Here is a 16,071-nt window from a genome sequence, read left to right on the forward strand (position 1 = left end):
ACAGTTTCTCAAATTATTTCATCAGCATACAGATTGGATAAGTATTGTAAAAGGATACAACCCAAACTTATACATCTCTTACTTTTAAAAGATATAATATCCCATCATTTCAACAACTGCCTCTTAGACTTTGTGCAGATTCCACATGAACACAATTAAGCACTCCAGAATTCTCATTTTTCACAATGTTTTCTATTATTTGTAACTATCCATATAGAGGAATTAATATGCATAGTCAATAGCTCACAAGTAGATATTGTTCTGGTATTCTGTACTTTCAACCATCTGACAGCAGCAATATTTATTGCTCTACATCCTCTTCTAAATCTGACTTGAATTTCTTTCAATTTTCTGCCAATGTACCACTGAAATTTAAATTATCAGAAAAGTGGGTTTTTAATATTAATAATACTTTCCAAAATATACATGTATTATCATTTATTTTGGAAAGGGCATTGTCAATCGGTCATTAACTGCCATTCATATTTCTTGTCACAGAAGACTAAAAACTTCCAGTTTTGCATCTTGTTGCTTAAATACCTTGTCATCAGTCCTCTTCCTCATTGTTAAGTGCCATGGAGTTGCTTGTGACTCATAACCACCCCATGTACTACAGCTCTGAACCCTGCCCTATCCTGAGGCAACCTCATTATCTCCAACATACCCAAACCTGTTACCCCAGTCATTGAGGCAATCCTCATCCAGGGTCTATCTTTCTTGTGTTGTTTCTCCACACTCCCAAGTACTATGTGTCACAAGCCTTGAGCCTTAATTAATTACTCATAGACATATTACAAGAGCCAATTACAATTTATTGATTCATTCATTAATTCTTATCAATAATTGCAAGTTATCTACATTGCAATTCATAAATTCATCATAACATATTGATCCATTAATTCATAGCAAGTGTTAAACAGTTAATTGAAATTTATCTACATTGCAATTCATAAATTCATATAAGATATAATTTATAGGATAGTGAGTGAAAAACTCTCACTTCCTAAAAGCCTAACTTGTCTCTTCCTTTTGGTCTCTCATGGCCACTGGTATGGATGGGCCTCAGCTAGTCCAGCAGCTCATAGTCATTGGTGTGGCCAGGATCTTCAGCTATAGAAAGAGCCTCTCAGTCTTCAGTTCTGATAAGAACCTTTGGATCTTTGGCTCTGAAGAGAGCCTTTGGGTCTTCTGTGCTCAGCTCATTGTGGAGTGCAGAGAGAGATCTTCTGGGCACAGCCAGCCTTTATGTACTTTGGCTTCCCTGCTTTACATTATGGTGAGGCAAGTGGGACATATTGAATAACAGTATGAGTTTGACCAATCATGTTCAATACAAGTTATGTTCCCTTAGCAACATGGGGAGTAACCAGTCATAGCTCTTTATGAAGGGTTCACACCAGTTGTGTTCAGTGGGGCCCTAGAGCCACTAGAGGCCTGTTTAGGCAAATCAACTGTTCCGTAAGTTTTCACAAATATTCTTAACATAATTTCTAACATATAACACAGCAGATTACTAACATTTCTTATTCATACTTATAATATAACAGATTCCTAACATTTTTTATTCTTAAATTTACAAGTTATGTTCCCTTAGCAACATGGGCAGTAACAACTTACAGTCCCTCATCATGGGTTTATACATGCTGAAGCCATTGGCTTTACAGGCAAGTTATTGTCAGTTATATTCCTTTATCAAGGGTTTACGCCTATTGTGGTAAATAGGGCCCTAGGCCTCTAAAGCATATTAAACTCTTAGTATATCTTTTTACAAATATTCTTATTTCTAAACAGCACATTCATCATAGCACACTCATTTTTTTTCCACAACAAATATATTTCATAATGTTTCACAGAAAATTAGCAGCAAATTTATGATATTTCAGAATATGTGTTACAGCAAAATTAATATATTTTCTTATACTTAAACTGCTCATAACAATGATGTCTCTCTCCAACGACTGGTACTTCCTTACAGCATGTCCAAAGTGTAGCAGATAGAGCTTAAGAATCCTTGCCTCCAAAAAGCAGTCTGGTTTCACCCTCTCCAGGACGAACCTGTTTGTTCTCCTAGCCATCCATGGTATATTCAGTATTGTTCTCCAGCACCATAACTTAAATTCTTCTTCTATCATCGCGAGTAATTTTCCAGTTTTCTGATGCATTTCCGTGAGACTTTGTGTTTTGACAATACCTTCATTGTACATTGGATTTCTTCTTTCTTCAATATTGATCATATACTACCTCTCGAAGTGATCTAATGTTGATTAATTATTTTTTGGTACATTGGTTGCATGTATGTTGGTTCAACTAATTTGAAACCAAAAAAAGCTGTACTAAAACTATGCTTTCAATACAAAAGCATGAAAACATCCACTAACATGTCAATCTTCCAGTAAAATGACATGATATTTTAACTAATATTTAATTCATTCTGTCAGGAGGAAAAGTAGTTTAAACAGAAAAAGAGTAATTATATAAGACTCACAAAAAATCCATTAAACACACTTTTGTTTTTAAGCTGTCTAACGTTTGGGTTCTCCTCTCCTTCTGTAAACATGGGGAATTTTTTTTTTTCAAGTTAATAAATTAGTTTCTGCTTCTATTGCCCAAAGTGACTAATAAGCCAAATTAGTAAAGTGAATCTGCAAATCAAATTGTTTGGTGTAGTAAGACTATGATATACATAACAATACTTTGATATGAATGCTTCTAATTTTCATAGGGATATTCTAAATGCATAACAAATCACCTAATGATTTTAGTAAAATTTCCCAAGAATAAAATCACAGATCATTTGAATAACCCTTTGGAGTTCATTGTAAAAAAATACGACCTCTGTTAAGTGTAGCTGAGCTCCACTTTTTTTTCTAAATTATTTTGCACAAATAAAACTCTTAACAGTATTACTTGGCTTTCCCTATGGGCACTGATATGTCACATAATCATAGATGTCATATCTTCTTTACAAATTATTAACCAAGACTAGCAATTCAATAGACAACATGTTTCTTTCTCTTTTTTCAGTGATTCTCCCCTCATATAGTAGAACTGACATAAAATACAAACATAAATTCTGTTTTTCTTATTTTTTTCTCTTTTGTAACTTTAATGGGAAAAGTTATTTTTTCCAATTCCTTCTTTATAAGCACCTAATCTTACCGTCTAAGTAAATTTTGTGAAAAGAAAAATGATAAAACTTGCCAGAGAAACAAAGTGATGAAGAAGCTCTTTTCACCAAACATCCAAACTGAAAAATCTTCCTAAACAAAAGCCAAAGCTCACACGGGAGGAATGTGGCATCAGGAATGGTGGAAGAATCATCAACAACCTGTGTTATGCAGATGACACAATCCTGCTCCCTGAAACTGAGGAGGACCTGAAGTGCTTGCTGCAGAAGGTCAAGGACTGCGTTCTTCAATATGGATTGAAGCTCAATATCAAGAAAACAAAGATTCTCACCACTGGGCCAATTGGCAGCATCAGTATGGATGGTGAAGAGATTAAGATAGTTAACAGTTTTCATTTACTTGGTTCCACAGTCAACACTCTTGGTAACAGCAGCCAGGAAATCAGGAGATGAATTGCATTGGGAAAGTCAGCTGTGAGGGACCTCTCAAGAGTACTGAAGTACAACGACGTCAGGCTGGAGACTAAGGTGCGCCTGATCCAGACTATAGTCTTTGCAATTACATGCTATGCATCAGAGAGTTGGACAGTGAATAGGCATGATAGGAAGAAAATTGATGCCTTTGAGTTGTGGTGCTGGAGAAGAGTGTTGAATATGCCATGGACTGCTAGGAGAACAGACGGGTTTGTCCTGGAGAGGGTGAAGCCAGAATGTTCCCTGGAGTCAAGGATTTTGAAGCTTCCTCTGACATAGTTTGGGCATGTTGCAAGGAGAGACTGGTCCTTGGAGAGGGACATCATGTTTGGGAGAGTGGAGGGACAGCGCAAGAAAGGAAGACCCTCGATGAGATAGGTAGATTCTGTGAGTGGAGTGGTGGGAATGAATATATTTGAGACAGCGAGGTTGGCACAGGATAGAACGGCATTTAGGGCTCTTGTACACAGGGTCACTATGAGTCGCAAATGACTCGATGGCACATAACAACAGCAAAAACACACAAAAATGAAAAGCTCTATGTAGCTGTGTTTCTAGATCATCCTTAAGCTGACTTTCAAAAAATCACTCTAGTGCACCAGTATATGATTTTTACCTTTGTTTTTCTTAAGTTAAAAATTAACACAATGTGAATGAAGAATAGTGTGAAACGCAATGTACACAAACTTTATAAGCAAATGAACTTTTAAAAAAAAGGAATTAACAATTAACCCTTAGGAATCCACAAGCAGTTACTTGACTTACTTCAAAGCAAACAAAATTCAGGATGATTAGTTATAGCACACATGATCAGTGATACTCATTTTGAAAGTCCTGTGTTGATCTACAAGGTATAAAGCAATTCCAACTCCAATATTAATGGGACAGATGATGCCCTTGGGAAATTCAATAGGTCAATGTAGGGGCCTGAGCTGTTTTTTAGAATAACACAGCTTTCATCACGTTGACACAGTTCCTTTGTGTTAAAGTATTTCTCATACAGTTTCAATGCTGTCATTGAAATGTCAGCAATCAGTCTGAGAACTTACCTCTTTGAATCTTCCCCTGCAGATGTGGAGATTGATACCATCAAATGATTAATCACATAAACAGACTTTCTTTTATATGACATGCAATTCAGTACTGCAATTTAAGGGAGCTTTCCATCTGACATACTTTAGGCATGTTGCAAAGAAGGACCAGCCCTTGCAGAGGAACATCATGCTTAGGTGGAGGAACAACACAAGACAAAAAGACTCTAGATGAGATGGATTGACTCAGTGGCTGGGATAATGAGGGTGGGGGTGTCAGAGACAATTAAATTGGCTCAGGACAGGGCAGTGACATGAGTCACTGGCTATGAGTTGGAGTCAATTCGATGACACATACAACATCAACAGTGGTCTAATGTTTAAGAAGTTCTGCTGCCAATCCAATGTCTCACAATTTGAGTCTACCAACCACTCCATAAGAGAATGAAAGTTAACCTCCTTCAGTATTATTTACAGTCTCTAAATCCCTCATGAGTTCAGTTGGATCAGTTCCAACTAGACATTATATAACAGGAACAATAACATTAGAACCTAATGGAATTCTCCTTTAGGATTGTCTAACACATCTGTAAGAGTTTTTTTGTGTCTATTTCTTATATACATCAATCAACAATTACTCAATCTCTTCCTTAGTGATACTCTTTTTGTTTACTTTCAATACTTCACAATATATGTTTCCTTCTCTTTCTCCTCAAATCAGTACATCTTTGTCAGTTTGATCCTCTTTTCCAATTTATATGATGTCCTATCTCAAATCACTCTCCACCAAATTAACATCCCCAGTGAAGATAGAAATATTTCCAAATTGCTTTGAGTATAGATAAAAGTTCAGTGCTCTAATAAGGTGATACTCATTATACCCACTTCATCAATGTTACATTCCACTAAGTGTTCGTCAGGATGAGGCAAAATTTCTTTCAATCTTTCATCTTCTCTATTGAAAAGCTGCCAAATTCCTTGTTGCCTTGTATGTCATTGTTATAACTCTGGATATCCAGTAATACCAATCTGTGGAAGTATATGTTCAAACATAGATAGATTGTATATGATTCTACCAGGTGTGCTCTTATTATTCAGTTCACCATTCTCTCTGTTCCTGGAAAACAAACTGGAGACCTTTCAGAATAGTCTTTCTGTAAGCTTCAGGCAAAGTGTGAAAACAAGGTTCATTAACGGATTATGACCCTAATATACGGAAGTCTTCAGCCATGCCTGGGTGATGGTGGCAGAATAGAGATATTTTCTAATTTTTAAAGAGCAATAATTTTTTTAGAAAATAAAATTTATTATCATTCACTTTATTATATTATTTGATGTAATGAAAATGTCTTTTGAATTGGTGAAAGATAAGGATATGTTTGAAAAGAAAGCTCATGTTTATGGAAATAATTGCATCCATTTACTCATTTCTGCCTTTTTGCACCTAAATATCATGGCTGGTGCTTTGAGTCACAAACTAGTTGTGATAAATGTTCATTTTAAACAGATATGCTTTTTATTACTAATATTCTTTTGCCAAGTTACTTTTAGTACTTTTTGTTATTGATTAATTGTGTATGGCATACACAAAGATTCGTAATTGAGTTAATGTTTCTAATCAAATCTTAATCTTAAAATTTAACATTCTACAAAAGTTTTGGAACTATTTTTTAATCTCCACAGTATCGATTTCTCATTATTATATGTAAAAATGACCATGTTGGATGAAGAAGTGATTGAGATTGATAACAATCTCAGGTTGCTTGGTTCTACAATTGACAGTCTTGGCACTGGTTGTCAAGAAATCAAAAGACGAGTTACATTAGGAAAATCTAATGTCAGGGACCTCTTCAGAGTGCAAAAGAGGAAGACCCTGGATGAGATGAATTAGCAAAATAACTGGGATAATGAGAGTGGTTGTGTCAGAGACAGTGAGATTGGCTCAGAATAGAGCAGGGTTTAGAGCTTCTATGCACAGAATAGCTATGAGCCATAGTTGACTCAGTAGCACAAAACAACAATATGTAAAAATAAATATTTTTAAAATATTTATTAATATGAATGCCTACTTTTAAAATTTTCATTCCTTTTTTTTTTGCAGATTCCAGAAATTGAAAGAAGTGGTAAGCAAGATTACTATGAAGAGGATGAACATTCTCCCAGTAAGTTTTGTGTTATATATAATTGTAAAAGATGGGGTAATGACAGGAATAGTCCAATGGTGATTAATTTTATAAAACACAATGTATGAAAATGATTGTATGAAATATAATGTCAATGAAGTCAAGTGTGGGGGAAAATCTGCATAAAAATAAATTTATCAAAAAGGAAATGTAAGAGAATGTGAAAACATATTTAATTCATCAAATCAATTATAATTGGGAATCCCCGAACACTTGATCATGCTTATGTGAAACCTATACTTGAACAAGGAGGCAGTCATTAGAACAGAGCAAGGAAACATTGCATGGTTCAAAATTGGGAAGGGTATACACTAGGGAGGTTTCTGATCTCCATATCTTTTCAGTCTATATTGTTGTTGTTGTTGTTATGTACAATCAAGTTGCCTGGGACTCATAGTGACCTTAAACCCTGCTCTATCTCTTGCCAATCTTATTGTCTCTGACACACCTAGACCCATTACCCTGGTAACTGAATCAATCCATCTCATCAAGGGTCTTCCTCTCCTGCCCTGCTTCTCCACCCTACTAAGCATGAAATCCCCCTCCAAGGACTGATCCTTCCTTGGAATATGTCCAAAGTATGTCTGATGAAGCTTCAGAATCCTTGCCTCCAAGAAGCAGCCTGGCTTCACCCTCTCCAGGATGGAATTTTCAGTTCTCCTAGCAGTCTGTGTTATATTCAATACTCTTCTCCAGCACCACAGCTCAAAGGCATCAATTCTCCTTCTACCATCCCTAGTTATTGTCCAAGCAATTGCAAAGACCATGATCTGTATCAGATGCTTCTTAGTCTCCAGACTGACATCGTTGTTCTTCAGTACTTTAGCAAGGTCTCTGACAGAAGACTTTCCCAATACAATTTGTCTTTTAATTTCCTGCCTGCTCATACCAAGAATGTTGATTGCAGAGCCAAGCAAAATGAAGCTGTTAACAATCTCAATCTCTTTTCCATCTATCATGATGCTGCCGCCCGGTGGTAAGAAACTTTGTTTCTTGATTTGAACTTCAATCCATATTGAAGGCTACAGTCCTCAACCTTCTGCAGAAAGCATCAGGTCCTTCTCAGTTTCAGCAAGCAGCATTGTGTTATCTGCATAACGTAGATTGTTGATGAATCCTGATTGATGTTCCAATCCTGAAGCCACACTTTTCCTCAAAAAGGAAGCCTAGCTTCCTGGATAATCTGTTCTGCATATAGATTAAAACAATATGGAGATAAGACATATCCTTGACGCACACTCTTCCAAATTTTGAACCATGCAGTGTTTCCTTGCTCTGTTCTGACAATTGCCTCCTGGTCTAAGCATAGGTTTTACATAAGCAGAATCAAGTGTTCTGGGAGGGACATCATGCTTGGAAGGATTGAAGGACAGCTTAGGAGAGGAAGACTCTGTATGAGGTTGATTGATGAGACAGTGACTGGGGTAATGGGGGTGGATGTGTCAGAGACAGTGAAATTGGCACAGAATAGATCAGGTCAGGGTATAGGGCTGGTGAGTCATAGGTGACTTGAGGGCACATCTCCCCCCATTATTTTTAATTGGACAACTACTCCTGCATTCTAGATTATCTTAATTTGAAAGCGCACTGCTTGTGTTTAAAAATATTGTAGCATAACCTCCAGTAGCATCATAGAAGTACGCACCTACCACATTATAGCAAACTGAAAAAGAGCACTCAATAAAACAAGGTATCGTGAAGAATGTGGAAACATCTGGAGTTAGAGAACCAGAAGGGAAGAGCATCCATGACATTCTCGAGCTGATGAATAAATTCAAGCCTTGAATTGCCATACTGAAGGATTGCATGAGCAAAATATTTAATAACACAGGAAGAAGTAGCAAAGTAAGAGAGGAGAAATAAACAGAGTCACTATAGCAAAAAGAACTAGTCAATTCTCAATCATTTTCAGGATGTAACATATAATTAAAAAACAAGAGTAGTGAAAAAGTGCAAATAAAACTGAAGGCATTGCCAAAAAATAAGGCCATAGGAATTGTTGGTGTGCATGCCAAATGAGGAGTTTCAGCAAACAGATAACTGGTTTATACATCGTTAGCAAGAAATTTGATAGACAACTCTCTGGTGAACAAATGGGAAGAATTCTATTGTTGTATTCATAGTGGAAAAACATTGATCCAATGCAATGTAGAAATTATTGCACAATATCATTAGAATCACTTGAAAACAAAGCCTTGCTGTCAGAAATTCAAGCTGAAGTCAGAAGAGGCCACCGTGTTTGGGATATGATGGCTGACACTAGATGAATATTGGCTGACAACAGGAAGCATAAGAAAGTGGTTTCCATTTATTTTACTATGTGAAATATTTGCCTATGTGAATAAGAATAAATTATGCATAACATTGAGAATAACATGGTAATGTTTACCCATGGTGGACAGTGTTTGCTGGAGCATCCTGACTAAAACAAGCCTGGAAGAGGCATCCACTTCCGAAATGACTTGCCTATGGAAACTCTATGTACGAACAGTGCTCAGACCTTTCGTTCACAGGGTCACTAGGAGTAGTCTACAACTCGACAGCACCTAACAACAACAACAACAGCAGTCCATGGTATAGTCAGTACTCTTCTCAGCACCAGAATTCAAAGGCTTTAATTTTTTTAATATCATCCCTAGCCATTGACCTGCTTTCTGATGCATAGCTAGTCAGGCCATGTCTCCAGACTTAGGCTCCAGACTGAAATTGCTACTCTTCAGTACTTTGGAGTGGTCCCTATAGCAAACTTTCTGATCACAATTTGTCTTTTAATTTTCTGGCTACTGGTACCAAGAGTGTTGATTGTGGAGTCAAGCAAACTGAAGCTGTTGACAATCCCAATCTTCACCATTTATCATGATGCTATCAGTAGCTGTAATGCTGAGAATCTCTGTTTTCTTGATGTTGAGCTTCAATACATTTTGAAGTCTGCAATCCTTGATCTTCTGCAGCAAATGTCTCAGGTCCCCCTCAGTTTCATCAAGCAAGGTTTTGTCATCTGCTTTACATAGGTTGTTGATGAGACTTCCACCAATCCTATTGCCACATTCCTCCTCATAGAGCCCAGCCTCCTGTATGATCTGTTCCATATATAGATTGAAAGGTATGAAGACAGGATTCATCCCTGGCATACATACACTTTTTCTGATTAAGAACAATGCAGTGTTTCATTCCTCTGTTCTGACAGCTGCCTCCTGGTCTAAGTGTAGGTTTCACACAAATAACATCAAGTGTTCTGGGATTCCAGTTCTCAGAGTTAGCCACAGTTTGTTGTGATCCATATAACCAAATGCCTTTGCCTAGTCAATGAAACACAGATAGACATTCCTCTGGGATTCTCAGCTTTCAGCCAAGATCCATCTAATATTACTATAATATCCCTAGTACCATGGCCTCTTCTAAATCCAGCCTGCACATCTGGAAGTTCTCTGCTGTTCCAGTCATTTTTTGATCATTTTCGGCAGAATCTTGCTTGCATGTGATACTAATTTAATTATTCAATAATTTCCACTCTGTCAGGTTATCTTTTTGGGAATAGGAACAAATATGGATCTCTTCCAGTCAATTGGCTAGGTGGTTGTCCTCCAAATTTCTTTTTTTATTTGAATTAAAATTTTATATTAGTTGTGATTGTAAAGAAAGTTTACAGAAAAGTTAGATTTTCATTCATTCATTGTTACACATTTCTTTTCCTTCCTTTTCTCCTCTCCAGTTCACTTTTTTAAAAAAAGTAGTCATTCATTGTTGTATAATTACCTCCCTCCCTGTTATCTCCCAGTTATCACCTCTTTGTGATACACCTCTTATTCTGGGCTATTGCCTTACGTATAAAACTTAACTGTATTTTCCTTTTCAACAGTTCTTTCCTTCATCTGTTCTAATGCAATATTCATTTGGGTGGCAGTACTGGTTTCTTTACAGTATATTCCTAGTCATGGAATTACTAGGTCAAATGGTATTTTCATTTCCAACTTTTAGAGAAAGCGCCATACTGCTTTCCATAGTGGCTGCACCATTTTATACTCCCACCAACAGTTAATAAGGATTCTAATTTATCCACAACCTACTACCTCACTAGCATTTGTTGTTTGTTGCTCTCCTGAACTTTGCTATTGTTACTGGAGTGAAATGATACCTCACAGTTATTTCTTTGAGAGGTAGAGATTTTGAGCCTATATTTATGTGTTTTCTTGGTACAACTTTGTGAGTGTTCCCAGGGCGACTTCTGTTTGTTGAATTATGTCAGTTGGTGTGCTGTCAATTTTTGGAGTCTTGTTTTTGCCAATTCCTTCAGCGTAGCTTTAACTTTTTCTTTCAACACTATACGCTCTTGATCATATGTTGTTTCATGAAATTCTTCTATCTCAACCAATTCTTTTTGGTACAGTGACTCATTATACTCTTACCAAGTTCTTTTAATGCTTCCTGGATCATTTAGTATTCTTCCCAAAGCTTCATTAAGTACTGTAACTCAGGGCTTGAATTTGTTCTTCAATTCCTTTCATTTAAGAAATGCTGAGATAGTTCAACCCTTTTGATTTTCTGACTCTAGCACTTTGCACATTTCATTATAATACTTTGCCTTGTCTTCCCACACTTCTATTGAAATCTTCTGTTCAGCTCCCTCTGTTTTTGCTTTTTGGTCTTCTAGTTCAATATTCATAATCTCTTCTGACATCCATCTTGATCTTTTTTTCCTCCTCTGTCTTTGCAATGATCTTTTGCATTCTTCCTGGATGTTATTCTTGATATCCTCCCACATTTCTTCTGGATTTTTCCATTAGTGTTCAAACCCTCAAACCTGATATTAAGAAGGTTTTTAAATTCAGATGGGATAGATTCAAGGTCATATTTTGGTTTCTGTGGATTTTATTTAACCTTCTTTATTGTTAGTTTGAACTTGTAAATGAGCAGTTCATGGTATGTTCCATAACCTTGCCTAATTTTCATAGGTGACAATGATCTTCTCCAATGATTCATTCTACAGATATAATGATATGATTTTATTGAAGAAAATTTAAAAAAAACCACTTCACTATGAATTTCATTCCAACATCTATAAATCACAATTTCTTAAAATTGGACTAATAAAGACAATCATGATAAATGGAGAAAAAAATAATGCTTTCAAGGATCTCATAATGCTTGGGTCTACAATAAATAGCCATGGAAACAACAGTCCGGACAGGGATTAGCAATAGATTGAAAGATCCCTAGTGAGATGGTTGAGCACAAAGAATGCCAACCACAGGCTTAGCGACAGAAGAGACTGTAAGGCTGGTATGGGACTTGACACATTTCCGGTTTTTTATATAAAGGACTATTGTGAGTGGTGGCCTATTCTATTGAAGCAAACTACTACAGCAACAATATGTTTCAGGTTAATTAAGAAAATAGACAGTTGAGCATGTCCATGGCTGCATCTGTAATTTAAACAAGTCAATTAGTATTCCATAAATTCCTAGGGCCTTATTTTTGTCAATGCCTTCAATACAGCTTAAAGTTCTTCCTTCATTGCCATTAACTCTTGTTAACTTAATTGGCCTGTTGCTGGTGTTAGGTACCATCGTCATTTATGAATCGTAGTCACCCTATGAACAACAGAACTGAACCCTGTTGTATCCTATGACATCTTCTCAATCCCTGACATACTCAAGCCCATTGCTGCAGTCACTGTGTCAATCCATCTGGTTGACAGTCTTCCTCTCATTTGCCATCCTACCACCTTTCCAAACATGATGTCCTTCTTGAAAGAATATTCTCTCCTAGCAACATGCCTAGGCTAATGAATGATAAAGCTTCACCATCCTTGTCTTCAAAGAGCACCCATATTTCATTTTCTTGGAGACCCATCTGTTCTTTTCGCAGTCCATGGAATATTCAGGACTCTTCTGCAAACAGCACAGTACAAGACATCAGTTTTTCTCCTGTCATCCTTATTTATTGTTCAGCTCTCAGATGTCCTCTGAAAAACCCTATAAAGAACAGTAGCCCAGTGGTGAGGAATTGTTCATATGTAGTCCATCAGTCACTCTGTGAGAGAAAAAAAAGGGGGAGGAGCAGTCTCCTCCTGTAGATATTTACAGCCTCTGAAGCCCACTCAAGAGTAAGCTATGAGTCAATTCTGACTCACTGGCATATCACATAATAATACAGAGTTCTGAGATAATAAATTTTTACAGGAGAAGACTGCCCATTTTTTTTCATCTTATCTCTCTCTACTATCAGATGTATTTAAAAAGTAAGAGGTTGCAAAAGGGAAAACTTCAATTTTCATTAAAGGACATCCATTTATATATTTATCCTGCAGGAGATTTGGTGGTTTTAAATAGATGAGTTTTTAGTTAGCAGCAAAGTATTGGATTAATGCTGCACCAAAGTTCCTTCACTGACTCTAATAGGTGATTGGTTTTATATTTAATATCTGGAGACTAATTCTAAATGTTTTGCTATGTATATAAATTCTACTAATTATGACTATTTTGTTAATAAGCAATAATTTGTCCAACCTCTTCAGCACAAGATCTGATAGGTGTCTTATATCTAATGGCCAATCTAAACAACCTTAATTATGTAACATTTTCAAACATGTTTCACCTGATGACTTCCCCATCTTAGTAAAAATTCATTCTTCATAGCTCCAGTTCTGTCAAAAAAAACCTGAAGTCATTTTTGGCCTTTTTAGTTTCTCTCATACATTGTATTTATTTGGGAAGCCAGTCTTGTTAACTCTGTCTTCAAAATACAGCTGACAGTTTCAAGTTGTTTTCACCTTCTTCATTGTTGTTTATCTTAGTGTATGCTGTCGTCAGCTCTCCCTTGCAATAACTTAGTAATTCTCTACTGCGAGTTCTTGGAAATTATGAAAGACAATTTTCTCACCAGTGAGGTTCAAGAAAAAGATTTCACCTGGTAGGTAGAAAGACTGAACCCTGTAAAATATAACACAATCCACAGGACAGAACTCTACCTCCAGATGAATATCCAGTCAAAGCTCTAATAGTAACACAGCTAAGAAACTGCAGTAACAGCCTCCACACTTGCCACTTTTTAAAAAAATGTATTTTAAATTTTAATTGTGATTTTAAACAGTTCTTTCCTTGATCTTTTCCAACTCTTTATACTCTATGTTTCATAAAAATAACTAAAGCAATATGCCACTCTTCTTCTCCATTTCTTCCAATATCTCCTTATAATTATTATAATTATTATTACTGTTTGGTGTTTTAGAGTTGACTCAAATTTATTGCAGTACTGTGCACAATAGAACAAACTCTGCCTAAGCTTGTACCATTTCACTATCTTTGTTGTCCTTAATTTCATTGTGGCAGTTTCTGTGTCAATCCATCACATTCTCATCATACTCATAGTAAATACACAATCCTTTCTAGCTTCTTCAAGACCAAGGGAATTCATCCAAAGGCAAGTGGATTGAATCCATCAGCTGCTTCATGAAAGATAGATGGGCTGTTCCCTCCCGTGTGATTTAGAGGCTCAGAAAACCCACTGAAGGGGTCAGCTATGAGTCATTTTTTACTTGACAACACATAGCTACAACACAAGGTCACAGATGGTCTCTTTAGTTCCATGTGGTTACTTATTATATTTTATTCGTAGCCATAGTGAGCTTTTCACACTCTCTCCTCCCTCTGCACATTCATCTTCTATGACTTCCTTTTTCTTTTTCCTTTTTTTTTTTGTATCCTGGCTCCCTCAACCACTACCCATTACTTCCCTATACTGGCATGCTTTGTACTTCCCTATATTGCACTTGATGATGTTGTTTTTGTTACGTGCTATTGAGTTACCTGTGACTCATAATGACCTATGTACAGCAGCTCTTAACCCTCACTCTAAGCTGAGTCACTCTCACTGATTTCAACACACCAAACCCATTGTCCCATTTACTGTATCACTGCATCTCATCCAGGGTCTACATCTCCTGCGCTGTCCCTGCACTCTTCTGAGCATAACTTCCTCCAAGAATTGGTCCCTCCTGGCCACATGCCCTAAATATGTGAGATGGAACTTCAAAATCCAAGCCTCCAAGGAGAAATTTGGCTTCACCCTCTAAAAGACAAATCTTTTTTTTTTTTTTCTTGGCTGTCTATGGTATGTTCAAGACTCTTCTGCAGCACCACAACTCGAAGGCATTGATTCTTTCTCTGCTGTCTTTAGTCATTGTCCAGCTCATTTTTATTGACTGCCAGTCTGGGCTCTAGCTCTAATAACTCTAGTTATCTGTGTTCTTCTATTGTTCATAGCATTTTCAGAGGCTTGTTATTAACACAAGTGAATGGTTGGTCAATCATGCCTCTTTGCTGCTGTTGTGTACCATCGAATTGCAACCAACCCATAGCTGACTGACCAGTGGGTTTTCAGAGGCATTTAATCTCATGGTAGAAGATTGCTCATCCTTCTCCCATGGAACGGCTGGTGAATTTGAAACACGTGTCTTCCAGATTTCAGTGTAGTTACTTGTAACTAAGCTATCAGTACTCCCTAATCATGCCTCCTAATCTGTCTTAATCTGGAAGCTCTCCTGAAACCTTTTCACTATGGGTGACCTTTCTGGAATTTGACACACCAAAGACGTAGATTTCAGCATCACAGCACCCACAGGTTACCTCAGTACAGCTAATTGACAAAAAAGTGTCGTAGTAATAATAACAAATGATTAAAAAGCCAGCATATACACACCAAAACTGTAATTGTTGTTGTTGTTGTTATTGTTGTTTGTTGTTATGTGCTGTCGAGTCACTAGCAACTCATAGTGAACCTATGTACAACAGCCCTATACCCTTCCCTATCCTGTGCCAATCTTATTGTCTCCAACACACCTGCCCCCATTACGCCAATCACTGAATCAATCCATATCATCGAGGGTCTTTTCTTTCTTCTTCCATCATCCCAAGCATGACGTCCTCCTCCAAGGACTGGTCCCTCCTTGCAACATGTCCAAAGTATGTCAGACAAAACTTCATAATTCTTGCCTCCAAGGAGCAGCAGGGTCTCACCCTCTCTAGGATGAACCTGTTTGTTCTTCTAGTCAGCCACAGTATTCAATACTCTTCTCAAGCACCAGAGCTCAAAGGCGTCAATTCTCTGTCTCTCATCCCTAATCATTGTCCAGCTTTCTGTTACTTAGCAAGTACTTGCAAAGACCGTGGCCTAAATTAGGAGCATTTTAGTCTATAGACTGACATCATTGTTCTTTAGTACTTTGGAGAGGTCTCTGACAGCAGACTTTCCCAAT

The 16,071-nt window shown here is 37.0% G+C and overlaps 1 protein-coding gene across 1 annotated transcript in view; it reads left to right on the forward strand.

Moving 5' to 3' along the window:
• Positions 1–1,598: 1,598 nt before the first annotated feature.
• Positions 1,599–16,071, forward strand: part of BANK1 (B-cell scaffold protein with ankyrin repeats 1) — a 110,223-nt gene continuing 95,750 nt past the window's right edge. The window contains exons 1-2 of the mRNA XM_006893112.1: positions 1,599–1,664; positions 6,734–6,794. Coding sequence (XP_006893174.1) covers positions 1,599–1,664; positions 6,734–6,794 — 127 coding nt within the window. The remainder of the gene's footprint in view (positions 1,665–6,733; positions 6,795–16,071) is intronic.

This window comes from Elephantulus edwardii, unplaced genomic scaffold, assembly GCF_000299155.1.
Source record: "Elephantulus edwardii isolate Elephantulus edwardi_28Jun2011 unplaced genomic scaffold, EleEdw1.0 scaffold00122, whole genome shotgun sequence".
Classification (NCBI taxonomy): Eukaryota; Metazoa; Chordata; class Mammalia; order Macroscelidea; family Macroscelididae; genus Elephantulus; species Elephantulus edwardii.